Source organism: Schistocerca cancellata, chromosome 3 (assembly GCF_023864275.1).
Source record: "Schistocerca cancellata isolate TAMUIC-IGC-003103 chromosome 3, iqSchCanc2.1, whole genome shotgun sequence".
NCBI lineage: Eukaryota > Metazoa > Arthropoda > Insecta > Orthoptera > Acrididae > Schistocerca > Schistocerca cancellata.
Window position 1 is genome coordinate 4,984,341 of NC_064628.1, and position 18,874 is coordinate 5,003,214.

Consider the following 18,874-nt stretch of genomic DNA (forward strand, 5'->3'; position numbering starts at 1 on the left):
AATCCCCCCCAAATGGCCTTATCATCAAGTTACCCATCTCCGGCTGCCACCTCTTCTTCCACTATGATGTCGATCTGTTCAGATTCTGCCAATCCTTAGCCCTCAGCAACATAGTCCTGCAAATCCATATCAACCAAGCCAAAACCTCGTTGCAGTACCAGCTCTCCATCCATAAAGTTCTCCTGCCATGCAATCCCAAATTCCTGGCACCCATAATACACATTCAAACTCTTGCCCTCCAGGAACTAGAGCAACACTTCACGATGCCACCTCAGATAACTCTCCACCCTGCTCACTTCCAACTCTCACTTTGGAGTACCATTGTCCACCATCTCTACAACAACTCCAAACCTCCTCCCATGTCTCCTCATCGCTGACAAATCCTGCCTCGCAGACCTACGACATTTACTCCACCCTCCAAAACTCCCTCTCACCACCACTTAGAATCCAGAACCTAAACAGACCCAAAACACAGTCCTTTCCTACAGAAGCCTTAGCCCCACAAAAATATCAATCCTTTCCGAAGGCCTCACCTTTTGCCCCACTTCCAAATTTAATCATGCAGAACTTGTTGAAGACCTTCTCCCAGTCTCTACAGTTGGAATACTTTTTCGCCACCAACGCTACCAGTCAGACTCAACCAAAGACCAATGTTGAACCCTGCCTGACTCAGTTCACTCCTCCATCCAACCATGATCCACCACCACTGCACCCAAACACCCCCCCCTTTTAACTTTCAAGAATTTCTTAACCTTGAACCTTGCCTCACCATCATCCCCCAAATCCCTCAAGATGCTAACTAACATTACATTCACAGAAAGAACTGCAGCACACCGTCTAAAAATTGATCCTGAACTTATGATGCTGCATGCATTCATAGGTTCCACCACTGTTGTTTTGAACTGGAAGGGTTACCTGGTGGAAGGGCTTCGCCAGATGACAGATACATCCACGTACAAACCTTGCCACAGTGACCCTATTCCAGAAATCCAGTCTCCTCAAATCCTTAGGTCCATTCCAGAACCTCTCCCCGGAGTCCATCTCTCTGCTCACTCCTACCATTCCCCGCACTCCTACCTTCTACATGCTTCCTAATGTCCATAAACCCAACCACTGAGGATGCCCAATTGTGGCTGGTTACTGTGCCCCCACTGAGAGAATCTCTGCCTACATAGGCCAACACCTTCAGGCTATTACCCAAAACCTACCCTCCTATATAAAAGGTACCAACCCTTTCCTCCATCGACTCTCCACAGTTCTTGTCCCTTTATCACACAGTGCCCTGCTCATCACTATTGATGCCAACTCCCTTTACACTAACATCCGTAATACCCATAGCCTTACTGCTGTTGAATACTACCTTTCCCAATGCCAATGGATTCCAAACCAACAACCTCCTTCCTAGTCACCATCACCAACTATATCCTCACCCACAGTTACTTCTCCTTTGAAAGCTTTACCTACAAACAAATCCGGTGTATGGCTATGGGCACCTGCATGGCACCATCCTATGCCAACCTATTCATGGACCATCTGGAGGAATCATTCCTTAACACCCAGAAACCTAAACCCCTCACCTGGTTCAGATTCATTGGTGACATCTTTGCGATCTGGATTGAGGGTGAGGACACCCTATCCACATTCCTTCAGAACCTCAACAGCTTCTTCCCTATTTGTGTCACCTGGTCCTACTCAGCCCAACAAACCACCTTCCTAGATGTCGACCTCCACGGCAAAGATGAATACATCAGTACCTTTGATCATACAGGGTGTCCAGAAAAGGACTCCCTGATTTCAAAATTAAATATCTCGAAAACAAAGATCGATAGAGGAATGCAGTAAACGGTATGTTTATTGTGAAAACTGTAAGAAGTTTATACAGCAGTTTGGAATAATAGTTACAAAAGCTGCTAACAGATGGCACTGTAATCGCCATACGTAATGCCTAGTATAAATATTGATCCAAAGCCTAGAGCGATCAGTTCCACTATTGAAACGTGAAAGGAGGTTAGTGTACCAAAGGAAGAGATTAAAACCATATACTCCATTGAACAACGCATTTTTCTGGTGCTAGAGTACCACAGGTTAGAAGAGAGTCCTACAGCAACAAGGCGAAGTTTTCAAGCACGATTTAATGTTCCAAAAGGACCCGATGTGAAAACCATTCGTAGGCTCTTCGCAAAATTTCAACGAACAGGCAGCGTAACTGATGATCTAGTGGGGCATGTTGGCTGCAAGCAAACTGCAGTTACGCCTGGAAATATCGCAACAGTTTCTGGAATTATTCAGCAAAATCCAATGTCATCCGTCCGTAGAATTGCATCTGAGACTGATTTTAAGTGTTCCAGCACACAGAAAATACTGAGAAAGAGCCTACACATGTTTCCATTCAAAATTCAAACGCACCAGGCCATACCCGTACGAGCTGTGCAACAAAGGGTTGCCTTTGCTAATCGGATGGTCACAATGATTGATAGTGAAGGATTTGATGTTGGCTGCATCTGGTTTACAGATGAAGCACACTTCCACCTGAATGGATACGTGAACAAACAGAACTGGCGATTTTGGGGTTCTGAAAAGCCATATTGGTGTGAAGCGAAACCCCTGTATTCTCCTAAAGTTACTGTGTGGACTGCAATATGCAGCAGAGGCATTATTGGCCCTTTTTTCATTCGAGAAACGGTCACTGGTGCACGTTATGTTGCAATTTTGGAACAATTTGTCGCCACACAGCAAGTGTTAGAGGATCGACCAGATACTGAATGGTTTATGCAAGATGGAGCCCGATGACATCGGACCGAAGAAGTGTTTCGCTTTATTGAGGAATACTTCGGGAATCGAGTCATTGCTTTGGATTATCCCAATTTTACTGGTGCAGGCATGGATTGGCCTCCATATTCACCGGATTTTACTCCCTGTGACTTTTTTTTTGTGGGGCACAGTGAAAGACATGGTCTACTCGAAGCATCCCGCCACGCTGGACGAGCTTGAATTGGCGATCTCTGTGGCGTATGAATCCATTTCGGTTGAGACACTACAAAATGTGATGTCGAATTTCATTCTTCGTTTGCGCCACCTCTGTTGTGCCAATGGTGAACATTTTGAAAACATTGTGATGTGATTGTTTGCAAAGATAGTTTTCATACGATTATTTCACTAATGTATGCTGATATGAGCTGTACAGCGTACAGCGCCATCTTTTAGCAGCTTTTGTAACTATTATTTCAAACTGCTGTATAAACTTCTTACAGCTTTCACAATAAACATACCGTTTACTGCATTCTTCTATGGATCTTTGTTTTCGAGATATTTAATTTTGAAATCAGGGAGCACTTTTCTGGACACCCTGTATCAAACCTACTGACCACCAGCAATACCTCCACTTCGACAGCTACCACTCATTCCATCATCCCATACAAAGATGTCCCTTCTATACAGCCTAGCCACCCATGGTTGTCACATCTGCAGTGACAAGTGATCACTCTCGAATATACTGAGGGTCTCACTGAGGCCTTCACAGACTGCAATTATCCTCCCAACCTTGTACAAAAACAAATCTACTGTGCCTTATCTTTCAAGACTCCCGCAACCTCCCAAAGTCTCGCCATCTGGCCACAGAGGAGCTTTCCCCTCGTAACTCAGTACCACGCGGAACAGGAGCAGCTGAATTACATTCTCTGCCAGAATTTCGAATACCTCATGTTGTGCCCTGAAATGAGAAGTGTCCTGCCCACTATCCTTCCCACCCCTCGGACAGTGGTATTCTACTGTCTACTGAAACTACACTATAATCTTCTCCATCGTTAGACAACCCTTGCTTCCAACCCATTACTTCATGCCTCAGATCTCTGTAATTGACTTAGATGCAAGACCTGTCCCATACATCCTCCCACCACCACCTACTCCAGTCTCGTCACAAACTTCACCTACCCCCTGGCGGCAGAAGGCATATGCCGACGGTAGTAGTTTATTGTACCCAAGAAACATTGGAGTTCTTCGTAAGTAGCCGGATGTGGCAATGACGTGATGGCCTACACGCGGGATTTGGGAGGCTTTGTTCCTTCTGTGGAGATTGTGTAACCCAAAAATGTGACAGAAGACTGGTGCAGTTGGAATTTGCCCTTGTTGATCTTGACGCTGTTGGAGTTCAAGGTCTGGAGGACCTTGGATAAATGATTTCCATGTTCCTCAGCTGAGTTGCTGAAAATGAGTATGTCATCCAGATATGCAAAGCAAAACTCGAACTGTTGCAAGATTGTGTCGATGAAACGTTGTCATGTTTGTGCTGCGTGTTTCAGGCCGAACGGCATGAAGTTGTATTGGAACAAATCGAGTGGCGTGAAATAGCTATCTTTTGAATGTCTTCTGGTGCAATGAGAATCTGGTGATAGGCACGTTTACAGTCAATAACACTGAATATTGTGGTGCCCAATAACATAATGAGTGACATCGTTTGTGTTCCGCACTGGATAATTCTCCATGATGGTACGGGCGTTTAAACATCTGTAGTCGCTGCACATTCAGAAAGAACCGCTGTGTTTGGTGATGAGGCGAATCGGTGAGGACCAGTTGCTGTCCAACGGTTACAGGATACCTGCCTCCAAAAGTTCATTAGTTTGCTGCTGGGCCGCGTCCAACTTAATGGGGTTGAGGTGTTTAATCTTGTGCCTAATAGGAGGGCTGGCAGTAGTAACTATCTTGTGTGTTGTTCCATCAGTGACGGAAGAAATGAGAACTGTACATGAGACTGAGCAATATCCTGACATGAAGTTTTTGGACAAGTGAGGCACGACGAAGCGTAACTGTTAGTAGAAGTGGGAAAAGGCAGCATGAAAGTCACATGCCTATTACGTGAGCACGGCATGCGTTTGTTTGGAGAGGTCGGCTGAGCATGCAGCACGGAGCAGATCGGGATGCGCAGCGACGGTCTGCTGTCAGCCTTGCCTTGGGTAACCAGCGTGGGCAAGAGAGGCATTGGCGTCATGTGGGGAACAGTGATGGTCGCCGAGTCACGTGGCTGGTGCACGAGAGAGGGGGAACTTTTATTAACACGCGGGGCGGCTGCCTGCGCTGTGGATGTGGTTGTATTGCACACGCGACTATCATTAGAAGCACTGTTTGAAACACATGGCACTGAACGTGGCGAGCGCGTCGGGGGTGCAGTGTCTACCGGATGTGAATCGTCACACGCAATTAATGTTTTTGGACCAAGCTGCTGAGTGTCCGAGCTGGTGTCTGCTGGAGAAACAAGGTTAGGTGGCGGTACTGTGGACTGAAGTTTCAGCAGCGAGGTACGTGGCGTGACGAGCTTTTTGTAAGTATGTGCTATTCGTTATTTCAGCTCATCGTTTTCCTGGTGGAATTGTGCCGCTGAGTCGTATTCTGACAGTAGGTTAGTGACGCAGGTCACAATGTCGCTTGCGAGGGCGGAGCACTTGCATACTAACTCACATGTCATGAGAGAAACAGAACATGGAACATAAGTGCAGGTGCACAGTATCTGAGTTTTAGTGGGATGGTGTAGCACCGAGACCTGAACGACGTTCGGAGAGAGTTTGTAATGGGACAAAAAATCCATACCGAGCGTTGGTTCATCGGTCTCAGCAATGTAGAAAGTCCACAGAAAACACGGAGAAGGAGATGTGTGGACCGTAACTTTGACAGAGCCTGAGGTTTGTAATGTTTATGCGTTGACAGCTCGCAGAAGTGACCTCGTCAGTAAAAAGATGGGGGGAGCCATTGATATAGGTATGATACACACGTCAGCACCTGTGTCGACTAGGAAAACGAGCCATGACGAAATGTCAGTTACGTATAAATGATTGCTTATCTGGGCGGACGAGTGGACAGAGTGCAGGGACACCTGTGCGGTTCCCTGCAGGACTCAGCGTCATTTGGGTCCTGCAGTCAGCTTGGGTGCTGGCAAGGTAACTGGCACTTCTTAGCATTATCGCCGAAAACCTTGTGGTACAAGCAGTAGGGATGAGCCGGATGTGGTGGCGGTGGTGGTGGTGGTGGTGGTGGTGGTAATGGTGACTGCGGCAGTGGAAGAGGCTTGTCCTCGTTGATTTGTTCTGGCGTGTATACCAGCATGTATGGTGCGTGGGCGATCCTGGAATGTTTGGATGCTGGAGAGAGCAAGCGAATACTGCCAGGTGGTGTAGAAAGCATGGATGTGGAACAAGCTCTGCCTCTGCCAGCAGACGGCAGGTAAACAGCAGCAGTTGCGCCGAACAGTGGTGAGTGGTGAGCTGGTTGGTGTTGTCATATTAATGCATACAGCTTGGCTGCGATGCGGAGATGAGAGCCGATTGACTCGAAGGAGTGTGGTAGCAGGTGAATCTGTGGGTTGGTAGGCAATTTGGCGGACCATACCACCCACAGAGTGACATTCAGCATTGTCTGCTCACTCATGAGCAACTGAAGGCGGTGCCAGTGTTGTGATGGAGTTCAGTCCCCCATGTGTTCCTCGTACAAGATCTTGATGATTAATTCTTGTGGTGAGCAGGCAAGTCGGTCCATGATCATTTTCTTCATGAACTCGTACTTCGATGGAGGTGGTGGCGAGAGGAGTAGATCGCAAATTAAGTCTGACTGATCATGGAGGTGCATGACGAGACACAGGAATTTAGAGTTGTCATTGGACACATGATGCAACTCGAAAAAATGCTCAACAAGCGCAAACCCTGATACAGGGTTGTCTTGATGTAAAGGAGGCAGCTTCGGCAGACGACCAGGGGAAGGGGTCGAAGGCGGCTTCGGTGTCCCTTGGAAAACCAACTGGTCTGTGGTAGGAGAGGCCGTACAGCAGACTGGCACAGTAGGCATAGGTGTGTTACTGGCTAGCACTTCCGTAGCAACGGCAGGTTGCATTGTTCTTGATGTGTCGCAAAAACACGATGCGGCTGGCACGGTCGGTACTGTGGGAACGACTGGTTGCGCAATATGTGTGGGGGTCCTGTAAACTGGACCAGAGATTACAGGTACTGAATTGAATTGACCCACCCCAGACATAATGCGGAAGGCAAGCGTGGCAGACACAGGTGGTGCTGTGGGAGAGGCGAGCAGCTGAGCGACCAAAACTGTGGCCCCCTGCGAGAGGGGGAGGGGGAGGGGGAGAGGGGGGTGGCAGGGGGCTGTGGGTCGGTAACTTGTATGACCAAAGTTTAAGTTCTTCTTAAGTGAGCATGGAGAATTGTGTGCACTAAAATGTTCTTGATTAGTTTGCCAATGAGGCAAAACTGGAACAGGTCGCACTTGATAGTGGCTGGGTGCATTTTGCAATAATGGCAGTGCTGTACATGGCACAACTGTAACTGTTATTGCAGTCCGTTGAAAGTCAAAGTATGTGTGTGAATGTAGATCACTTTGAGCACTATACGATTGATCAGTAGGTACACAGTTCTTAATATTATTCACTTCACACTTCACATGTTGCTGAACACAGTTCCGGCGACATGTAACCTGAATCCATTGTTCGTGTTAGCGGTGTAGCACTCGACCATTGTAGAGCGACGAAGTTTGAAGCTAACATGGCTGGAGATTGCTAATCACTGTGAAGTAATGTAGAAACGGTCATTGACGAAGGAATAAAGATGTCCAGCGATTGTTGTTGTACTTCCAAATCTTTGAACAAAGCATTGGGTGAAGTAGCCATGGCGTTGTGTGCATAACCTGTTGATTTGCAACACCTGGCGTGGAAGTCGCGGAAGACATAGAAACTTCGGGATCACCAGTATGAAAACAGGATACAATTATTGGTTGAATGCAATAATTATCCCCATTAAATTCAACATAGAGATATATTTTGCAGTAAGTCGTATATGTATACACAGCTTGATACAGAACCGAACTAAAAACTAACATGGAGGCTTGGAAGAGCAATAAGAGTCCAAAGATGATGTTAATCGTGGTCGATACAACCTATCGACACCACAGTGTCATCATCAGAACTGTTTCAGATTGACAGATACAGTTTTCTTTTTGTTTTACAAGATTTAGAAAACTGAAATGGATTGAAGAAAGGAGTGGGTACTGTGACTAAATGCTGAGATGGAAGGAATTAATGTAAATTAAGGCCAGGTGGGTGGCGAGAACCAAGGTTAGGTTAGGTTAGGTTAGATTATTTTAGGTGTAGGTGGGAACTAGCACTACAACATGTCCTTGGTTCTCGCCATCCACCTGGCCTTAATTTACGTTAATTCCTTCCGTCTCCGCATTTATTCACAGCGTCTACTCCTTTCTTCACTCCATTTCAGTTTTTTACATCTTTCATTTTCTGACTTGTCTATTTTTCACCATACCCCCTCCCACCTCTGTTACATACAGTGCACTTAGCTTTTCTTTCTTATTAACTCGTGCACAATGTTTTGCTGGTAATCTCTGTCATGCATATTACCCTGTCTTCCACCTTTAAGCTCTCAGGATTTCAAATCTCGTCCAGTGCAATCCCCAACAATCAGTCTTTTTTTCTCATCCTGTCCAGTAAATCTCCCCTGACCGGGTGGGGGGGGGGGGGGTGTTCTGGGTCACTTTTTTAAACTGTACCCTTTCCCTAATCATCTCCAGTTCTGCTGGCTGCTGTGGCCGAGCGACTCTAGGTGCTTCAGTCCAGAACTGCGCTGCTGCTATGGTCGCAGGTTCGAATCCTGCCTCAGGCATGGATGTGTGTGATGTCCTTAGGTTAGTTAGGTTTAAGTAGTTTTAAGTCTAGGGGACTGATGACCTCAGATGTTAAGTCCCTTAGTGCTTAGAGCTAGTTCTTTTCCTTCACCCTCTTCTTTCCCCTTCAACTCTTCTGCCAGAAGAAGGAGCCACTGGCTCAGAAAGCTTGTGAAAGTTCAATCCTTTTGTGTGTGTACCCCTGCCACCGCTTGGTGAGGAGATTTTTTTATCTGACCTTTTACATTATATTATAAATTTAACAGGATTGCTGGGCAGCACATTCCTTCCTGAGGGAGAGAGGGATATAGAGTGTGGATGATTAAGGACGATAGGCGAATCACTCAGACACCAGGATGGAATGGATTCATCTTGAGTGAGGACAAGGGAGGCCTTGCTGTTTTCCTTCATTTGTAGTGATATTAACATTTCATTAAACAACTATCTCTTGTTTCAGTTTCACAGTCTATTTTCTGCTGTTAAGTACTGTCCAGCAATTCTGTATTATATTCATTAGTTTTCTCAGTTGAATTTTCCCTTGATACAATATTAAGAAATACTTACATGGGAAAGAAAAGAAAAAAATTCTCACAATTTAGTTTTCACTGCTTCTTTTGTTGGCGTTAAATGCATTCCAAATTTTAGCTTTCCTGTTAATTTTCTTTGTTATTTTGAGAACCAAATTAGATGTTTTCTAAATTATAAATTTTTTCAGGTGGTAATGGAATGCAGTGTCCCGATGTGTTGGCTCGTATGGCAATGTTCAATAAAACATTCAAAGAAGCTGAAGCCATATATATTGAACACAACAATCTTGACAAAGCAATTGAAATGTACCAGAAACTTCACAAATGGGATGAAGGTAAGACATGAGTATTTAGTAATAATTAATTCTCATACTCTAAATTACTATACAGGCAGGATAAAAAATTACACCTGTTGTTTCTTGTCTCACACTGGCCTAACAGTAGTCAATAATGATGGATTAATAATATACTGGTCAGGTCTCTAGGCAGTTTCTTCAGGGAACAGAAGCAAATAAGGACGGGCAGGGTATAAAAATATGTTGGAGCCTCGGAAGAGGTAGATATGAATATATTTATGGAAAATCAAAGACGAAAGTCGAACAGTTATGAAACAGGGACAATGCTGGGTGGCATACTGTATTGCAAAAATTGTCGGTTACCAGGTGAATGTTCAGACAAAACGCTTCCTCTGAGGTTGTGAAGCAGCTATTGGAATGGACCACATTATGCTGCCAATGCTGATTTATTTAGTCCTTGGTAACAATTTGCTGGATGAATGAATGGATGGATAATTGATTAATGGCCATACAGACATGGGAGCCTGTGCAATGTAGGCAGAAGCTGGTGGATTGTGTCACTGATTTGGAACTTAACCCTATGTGTGAAACTTAACCCTGTGTGTGTTGGGGTAGCAATTGCGGTGATAATGCTGGAATAAGAGATATTTTGTATGTGTTTTGGACAGCTCTTGCATCTGTGTTTTCCATGTGGATATGACATATGACAGAAGCTGGGAACAACAGCGGCACAGGATTAGATAAAGAAATAATCTATACTGGATAAGTGGTAAAATACGATTGTTAGTGGGATAGGGAGGTTAGATGTGAGGATATTCCACATTTTAGGGCACAATTAAAGAGAATCAAAGTCTTGTCAAGTCTCAATTGGTTTAGTTTTAAGTGCTACAGTGTGAGTAAAGGAGAAACAGTTATGGGTGAGGATTTAGTTAGTTACTCTGAAGTCAGCTGAATGATGGGAGAGGTAGTGTGTGATGGTTGCAAAAGTACAGGTACTGGTAATGTTGATGTAAAAGTAGATGATACTTCTGTTATCATCCTTATTTTAACTCTTGAGAACGATGTTCTTTGTTCATTCTGCTACTCTTCCCTGTTTTTAGTACTTTTGGAAGTAGCATCACAGATCATATATTTGCTATTTCTTTGTGAGTTCCATCCTTCCATCTACCCTTTAGACAACCAGTTGACAAGCAACTTAGGGTCAGTATCATACATTGCAACATTACTTCAGCACCATTAGGTAGCTTGACATTATGGAAGGCATTGAAATTGATATGATATAGAGGGGGATGATATATTTGAATTATGGAATAATGGTACAACTGCTTAACAGTAATTTTATTACAATCTGTAGTTAGGATGCAATCAGTAGTTAACACTCATGAAATTCATATGCCTAAGGTTGGCTTTTATACTACTCTACTACAGTTTACAGGTCTTCACTGGGTAAATGGGAAATTTTCATGAAATTTTTTTGTGGATTATTGTGCTCTCTGTCGGACAGAAGGGAGGGACTATTAGTCTGTGATGATTTTGATGTAAACTTCTGGAACGTATCTGACAGGAACAATGATCCAGAGATGCTGTTACCTACTTATAATGTAATAGTAATCATAGATTTCACTTCCAGAGTTGCCCACAATAGTAGTATTCATACAAAGAGCAAAAGTTAAATAAAGACATGCCTATCACGTGATCAACAAACTGTCAGATTATTATGCACAATAGTCATCTAATGTAACTTAGCTGCCGGCCGGTGTGGCCAAGCGGTTCTAGGTGCGTCAGTCTGGAACCACGCGACCGCTACGGTCGCAGGTTCGAATCCTGCCTAGGGCATGGGTGTGTGTGATGTCCTTAGGTTAGTTAGGTTTAAATAGTTCTAAGTTCTAGGGGACTAATGACCTCAGATGTTAAGTCCCATAGTGCTCAGAGCCATTTGAATCATTTTTTTGTAACTTAGCTCTATGTACAGATCACAAACACTAAGATAACAGTGAAATGTAATTGTTTTTTATTTTTTATTTATTTATTGTCTTTTTTTGCATATAGTCACCAACTGGTGACTTTTGCAAATGTCATAGCATTTTTATACAATTTTTGTACAAACAGTAGGAATTTGCAATTCACATTTACAAGAAGCCTCTTAAGGGTGACACACTTGGCAATATATGGTACAGTACTTCATAATGTAACATACAGTTGTTTCATAGTATAGATATCTGAATTTACAGCATGTTGCTACAAAAATAATAATATATTACAATCACCTCAGAATAGTACATCGTATAGATAGAATAGTTAGGCCTACATTTAATATCAGTATTCATTCAGTGAGTACAAACATTTGAGAGTTAAGAATGATTTTAATTCCCTTTTGAATACTTTACCTCTGTCACATCTTATAGCACTTGGCAGTTTGTTAAACCATATCTGGCCATTTATCCAAGCACTACGATCTGTTGTCTTTAGTTTAGTTCTGTTTCTGAAGAAGCAATCATTTGTCTTCTGTTATGAGCATGCACATCCGAGCACTTATTTTTATGGTCCACATAGAATGTTATTAATTTGTACAGATACAAGGAGTATACTGTTAGATATTTATGTTGTACAAAGGTTTCCCTACATGAATCTCTGTATCCTAGTCGATGCATAGTCCTGATTGCTCTTTTCTGCAGTGTTAGGATTCTGTTCATGTGTCTATCAGCAGCACATCCTCATACCTCTATTCCATAATTAATATATGCAAATATTGTACCATAATAAGCAGTTTTTAATGTTTGTTCAGAGACTAATTTTGATAGTTTGCTAATTAAGTGCAGTGAACTGCTGATTTTATTGCATACAACATTGATATGTACTACCCATCTAAGATTTTTGTCTAGGTATATCCCCAAAAAATTACATTTGTCAGTGTCTACTTTTTTGATGCCACTTATGTTATCAATACAGGTTTGGTATGAATTACCAAGTTCAAATGGTAATAGCAGGGATTAGCTATTATTGACTTTTAGACCTTGATCATACAAGTAAGTAGTTATTTGGTTTAAGCCATCAGTTGCAGCCAATGTCAAATCATTAGTTTGCTTGCAAAAGAACAAAAGTGAGGTATCATCTGCATAACTTACTAGTTGGGAGTACAGAGGTGCCTCTAAATCGTTAATGTAGACCAGGAAAAGGAAAGGGCCCAATAGGGAACCCTGAGGTACACCTTGTTTTACTGTTTCATAGCTGGATTGGAAATGTTTGATCTGGCCATTAATTTCATAACTCAGCTTTGTACACTGCTTACGATTGGTTAGATAAGTGATCGGTAGTTGTATGGATGTGGTATTTATATTGTAAGTTTCCAGTTTGCTTAGTAGTAGCTCATGGTTCACTCAGTCAAATGCTTTAGTAAGGTCTAAAGTAGGAAATCTACGCACCATGCAGCAGCAGGAGTACACACTTATAAACAAAAAAGCTTTTAGGAATAGAAGCTTTCGTAGCCAGTGGCTCCTTCTTCCATCAAAAGGGTTGAAGGGAAAGGAAGAGGAGTGAAGGAAATGTACTGGAGAGATTTAGGAAAAGGGAAAGAGTTCGGAAAAGTGACCTATAACCCCGGGTCAGGGGAGTCTCACCCGAGAATGAGAAGAAAAACCAGATTGTTAGGGACTGCACCAGATGAGATTTGAAAATCAGAGAGCTTAAGATGGAAGACAGGATATTCTTCAAGACAGAGATTGCTGTAAAACGTCATGAATGAGTTAATAAGAGTCAAAAGCTAAGTGCAGTTTATGTAATAGAGGTGGTAGGGGGACGGCAAAAGATAGGCAGGCCAGAAAATGAAAGATGTAGAAATTAAAATGGAGTGGAGAAAGGAGTAGTTACTGTGAAGAAATTCTGAGATGGAAGAAATTAATGTAAATTAAGGCTAGTTGGTTGGCAAGAACCAAGGACATGTTGTAGCACTAGTTCCCATCTGCGGACTTCTGAGAAACTGGTGTCTGGGGGAAGGAGCCTGATGGCGCATGCCGTGAAACAGGCACCAAGGTCACGACTGTCATGTTGTACAGCATGCTCTGCAACAGGAAATTGTGTGTTGCTGGTATATACACTCTGCCAACGCCCATTCATCCTAACTTATAATCTGATGGTAGTCATGCCAATGTAAAAGGCCGAACAATGTTTATATAACAGCAGGCATATGACACGTGTAGCTTCACAGGTGTCTCTCTCTTTGATAGTATATGTTTTGCTGTTACAGGGCTGGTATAGGTGTTCCCTGGTATAGGTGTTAGCTGGAGTTTGTGTAGGGCAAGTCTTGGAGAGGGGACAGTCAAATGGGTTGGAGCCGTAGGGTAGGATGCGGATGCGGTGGGAACATAGGGTCTGACAAGGATATTGTGGAAACCGGGAGGGCGACAAAGAGCTATTCTAGGTGTGGTGAGCAAAATCTCAAACAAAATGGATCTCATTTCAGGGAATGATTTTAGGAAGTCATGGTCTTAAATCATGCCCTGAAATGAGACCCATTCTATTGAGATTTTGTCCACCACATCCGGAATTTGTTTTTGACCCTCTGAATCTCTGCAATATCCTTGTCATCCCTCTGCACCCATCTCCCTACTCTATGACTTCTACTCCTGTGACGGCTCCCACTGCAAGACTTGCTCTGTGCACCCTTCTACCAACACGTTTATCAGCCCCATAACAGGCAAAACATATACTATCAAAGGGAGAGCCACCTGTGAAGCTACACGTGTCATATGCCTGCTGTTATGTAAACGTTGTTCGGCCTTTTACATTGGCATCACTACCATCAGATTATAAATTAGGATGAATGGGCATAGGCAGAGTGTGTATACCAGCAACACACAATTTCCTGTTGCTGTACGACATGACAGTCATGACCTTGGTGCCTGTTTCACAACATACTTCATCCGGTCATCCGGATTCTTCCCCCCCCCCCCCCCCCCCCCCCCCCCCCCATACCAGTTTCTTAGTACTCCATAAGTGGGAACTAGTGCTACAACATTCCTTGGTTCTCGTCACCTACCTGGCATTCATCATTAATTTCTTCCATCTCAGCATTTCTTCACAGTAACCACTCCTTCCTTCACTCCATGTTAGTTTCTATATCTTTCATTTTCTGACCCATCTTATGTTTCTCCGTCCCCGTCCCACCTCTTACTACATACAATGTGCATAGCTTTTCACTCATATATGACATTTTAGCAGTAATCTCTGTCTTGCACATTACCTTGTCTTCCACCTTAAGTCTCAGGTTTTCAAATATCATCTGGTGGAGTCCCCAACCATCAGCCTTTTCTTCTCATTCCGTCTGGTAAGTCTCACTTAACCATGGGTTCTGGGTGACTTTCCCAAACTCTGTCCCTTTTCCTAAATCTCTCCAGTCCTTTTCCTTCACCCCTGTTCCTTACCCTTCAACCCTTCTACCAGAAGGAGCCACTGGCTCTGAAAGCTTACATACCTAAGATCTTTTCCATATGTGTGTTCTCCTGCTGTCGCTTGCTGAGTAGATTTTTTATCTATACAATTACTTTATACTGTCAAAAATCGATTATTTTCGATGTTACAAGGTAACAGTTAGACTGATTAATGACAAAACTACTGAAGATTTTAAAGAAAGCTTAAAAATGTTGACTGAAGTGAATTTTTAAATGAGCCTGGTGCTAGCTTGAAATTGAACATGTTTTGTAATGAGTTTGTGTCCGTGCAAATAGACTTTTTGTTCGCTGCCAGATCGTATTGTGTAAATCGCACAATATTTCATCGATGCAACTGCTCAACATTTTCAGGTGGTGGTAGTTGCTGCAAGGTGTGTCTGATGATAATCCTGCTGTGGTGTCGAAATTTACCAGGTCCAGAGCAGGCAGTATGCATGCATGGGAAGATGCTTGCAGTTAGTTGGAGGAAAGCAGGTCTCCTAGTGCCTCCTGCTGGGAGCCATAGAAAGGCCTTCTGCACATGTGCTGTGGGCAATGACTGTGCTGCCGGATGTTCCTGTGGTTAAAAGCCGAATTAAATCGGTTAAAAGCTGAATTAAATCTCAGCAGCGTGTTGCATTGCATCATGAATCAGAAGTTCTCATTTTCCCTGTTTTGATTTAATGGCAGCCAGTGCTGGATTCCAGGATGCTCTAATTGAAAAACTGCATCCCTGTTGACAAGATTGTCCGCCATATGGATATGTATGGCCTCCTTAACAACATAGTCCCAGGAAAATTATGTTGGGGATATAATTCCAGTCTTTTTGTGAAACATATGATGCCTATGTTGAAGCAATGCTCTGCTACCACTGATTTATCAGGTTGCCCCAGGCCTGTGTGACGATGATGTTCGACACAACGTTCTTGCATAGTTCTGCATGTCCGCCCAATATAAGATTTTGCACATTGGCTTGGGATCTTGTACACACTGTATTTCCTAAGATCAATGTAATCTTTGACCAAACACAACTCCTCTCTTTTGCTGGTGGCTGAAAAACACACATGATGTCGTGCCTTTTAAGGATTCTTTCTATTCATGAAGGCATGCTGCCAAAACAGGGCAAGAATACCATTGCAGTGGGTGTCTCTGCATCTTCATTTACATCCCAGCTTTGAATTTGCTTAGAACAGAATGCTTGGCGAATATGTCTGTTGGAATAGCCATTCTGTCGGAATACCATTCTTAGCTGTAGCTCACCAGGTAGACTGTCGGCATCTGAGACCACACTTTGGCATTGCGCAGAGTGATGACAACTTGTGGCCTGCAAATAAAACTCTGTATGAGTTGATTTGCGACAGACACTATGTCCTAGTGTACCATTGGCTTTTCTTCTAAGTATGACATTCAGGAAAGGCAACCACTTCCATTGTGAACTGTATATTGGGATGGAGAGAGTTCAGGTGCTGGAGAAACACAGGTAATGTCTCTATTCTTTGGGACCAGACCACAAATGTATCATGTACCTACTGCTAGAAGCAGGATGGTTTGAGACTTGCAGCTGCAGTGCTTTTTCCTTGGAAGTCTTCCATAAAATAGTTGGCTACCTTGGGAGACAGAGGACTTCCTATGGCAACACCGTTTGCTTGTGCAAAATACTGGTCATTGAATAAGAAATAAGTTGAGGTAAGTACATGTTTAATGCCACAATGTCTTTCTCAGACTGGCTGCTGATAAGATGTAACAAGCCCTGTAGAGGTACTTTCGTAAATAAAGATACAATATCAAAGCTAACCAAAAGATCCAGTGGTTGTAGGTTACGTGTCTTCAGGCGTTGTATGAAGTCCCCTGAATCCCAGATATGATGATCACACTTGCCTATGGGAGATCACAACAGTGTATTAAAATGTTTGGCCAGCAAATAGGTAGGAGTTCCAATGTTGCTCACTACTGGGAAGAGACCCATCCTTACGTATCTTGGATAGGCCGTACAGTGTTGGGGTAACTGCAGCCTGTTGGTGTAGGCTCTTAATCACGTTAGAGGAAATATAAGTCTTTTTGAGAAGATATAATGTTTTTCTCTTGATCTTGCCAGTCAGATTCTCTCTTAGCATCTGACAGGCAGGATCATTGAGCAGTGCCTTCATCTTGCTGTTGTATTCAACTCTTGAGAGAAGATGGTGGTGTTCCCCTAGTTGGCAGGTAAAATGATGAGGTCTTTGTCCACTCTCAAGTTTTGCAGAACCTTCCTTGCTGCTCAGCTGATGTTAAACTTTATTGGTGGGGCTTGTGTTAAAATTCGGCAGGTGTCCCTCCTAATCTCTTCTGCTATGTCACTGAGAAGTTTCAGAATTGCCTGTTGTATGCCAAATAGGACATCTCAGATTGGAGGTGTCTGTTGTGTTGGTGCATAGTTCAAACCTTTCTCAAACACTGCAACAGTGCAACAGCTGCATCATCCAGGATTCTGTCCATGAGATTAAACATAATGTGTCGACCTGGTGTATTCCCTTCTTGTGACTGGGCCTAAAGATGAGTATACTTTGACATTTGGCATACCTTACCTTGTTGTTTTGACCAGTCAGCTAGCACTCAGGTGGCACTATCTATCCCATCCCAGTATACAGCTGAGAGTTTTGAAAAGGTCTTGAGATGCACTGATAGTAATTTCGTGGAGACCATGTTCAGTTCCTGTCTTTTATAACGTACTCTCTCTCTCTCACTAGAGCTGCACTCACCTGTTGTTTAATTCTAACAGCGGCTGCAGAGCCAATATGACGTTTAAATTTAGCAAACTTTGGGTCAGTGTGCTTGTCGCGGAATCTCAATAAAAACGCCATAGTGCATAGCAGTCTACCTCTCTTATTACGTAATTTGTCAAACTCTCGTATGGTGTTGGCCATCTCCTCCCCAGATGTGGCTTTTCAGGCTTTTCCAACAGATCTGTTGCAAATACACTTTTCAGGTTTGCCACCGGATTGTATTTTTTAAATCGCAAAATATTTTATTGATGCAATTGCTCGACATCTTCAGGTGGTGGTAGTTGCTGCTGTCACTGCTGCAACGCACAACTGATGATAATCACACGGGAGCATCAAAATTTATCAGACCGGGAGCAAAGCGGTGCTTCTAGTGCCCCCTGCTAGCAGCTGCAGAAAGGCCATCCGCGCATGTGCTGTAGGCAACGACTGTGCTGCCAGATGCACCTGCGGTTAAAAGCTGAATTAAATGTGGTGTAGTGACTGGTTGGAGTCCCCTCTCAATTTCTTTGGTAGTATATCCATTGGAGTGTCATCTCAATTTGTTTGGTAGTATATCCATTGGATATAGTACCAAACAAATTGAGATTGCACTCCAACCAGTCACTACACCATAGCTTCCAGAAACAGAGCAAGATGAAGCAAAAAGGTGACGTACCTACCTATGCTGGTTCTATTTCTGCCAGAATCAGTAGGATCCTCCGTAAACACAACATCAAGTGTGTTTTCTATCCCTCCAGCAAGATCAGGGAACTAGTGGGAAATGTTAAAGACAACCAGGGGCTACGGAAACCAGGCATTTACAATATACCTTGTCAGTGTGGCATGTCCTACATTGGCCAGACAACAAGAACCAGTGCATATCAGGTGCAAGTAACATCAAAGGAACACCTGATTAAGACAGGTGATGAAATCAGCCATTGCTAAACACTGTTTAGAACTAGATTGTGCCATGAATTATGATGAAACCAAGTTTCTAGCACAGGCACCCAGACTTTGGGGCACTGTTATAAGTGAATCGATAGAAATAAAAGTAACTGACAGTCTCATGAACTGCGACGTGAAGTACTAGCTAATCAGGGCCTCGGATTCTACTCTGGAATTTTTTGAAGGAGCAACAGGGACAGTGGCAGCACTCCATGAATAGAGGAGCTGAAGGTGTGGGGTATAGAAAATGATCCCCAGGCAGAGTGCCAGGGTCTCCA

General features: G+C 43.4%; 1 protein-coding gene across 1 annotated transcript in view; it reads left to right on the plus strand.

Annotated features, from left to right (window-relative positions):
- Positions 1–18,874, plus strand: part of LOC126176767 (intraflagellar transport protein 172 homolog) — a 387,842-nt gene that overhangs the window by 197,511 nt on the left and 171,457 nt on the right. The window contains exon 15 of the mRNA XM_049923936.1: positions 9,377–9,523. Coding sequence (XP_049779893.1) covers positions 9,377–9,523 — 147 coding nt within the window. The remainder of the gene's footprint in view (positions 1–9,376; positions 9,524–18,874) is intronic.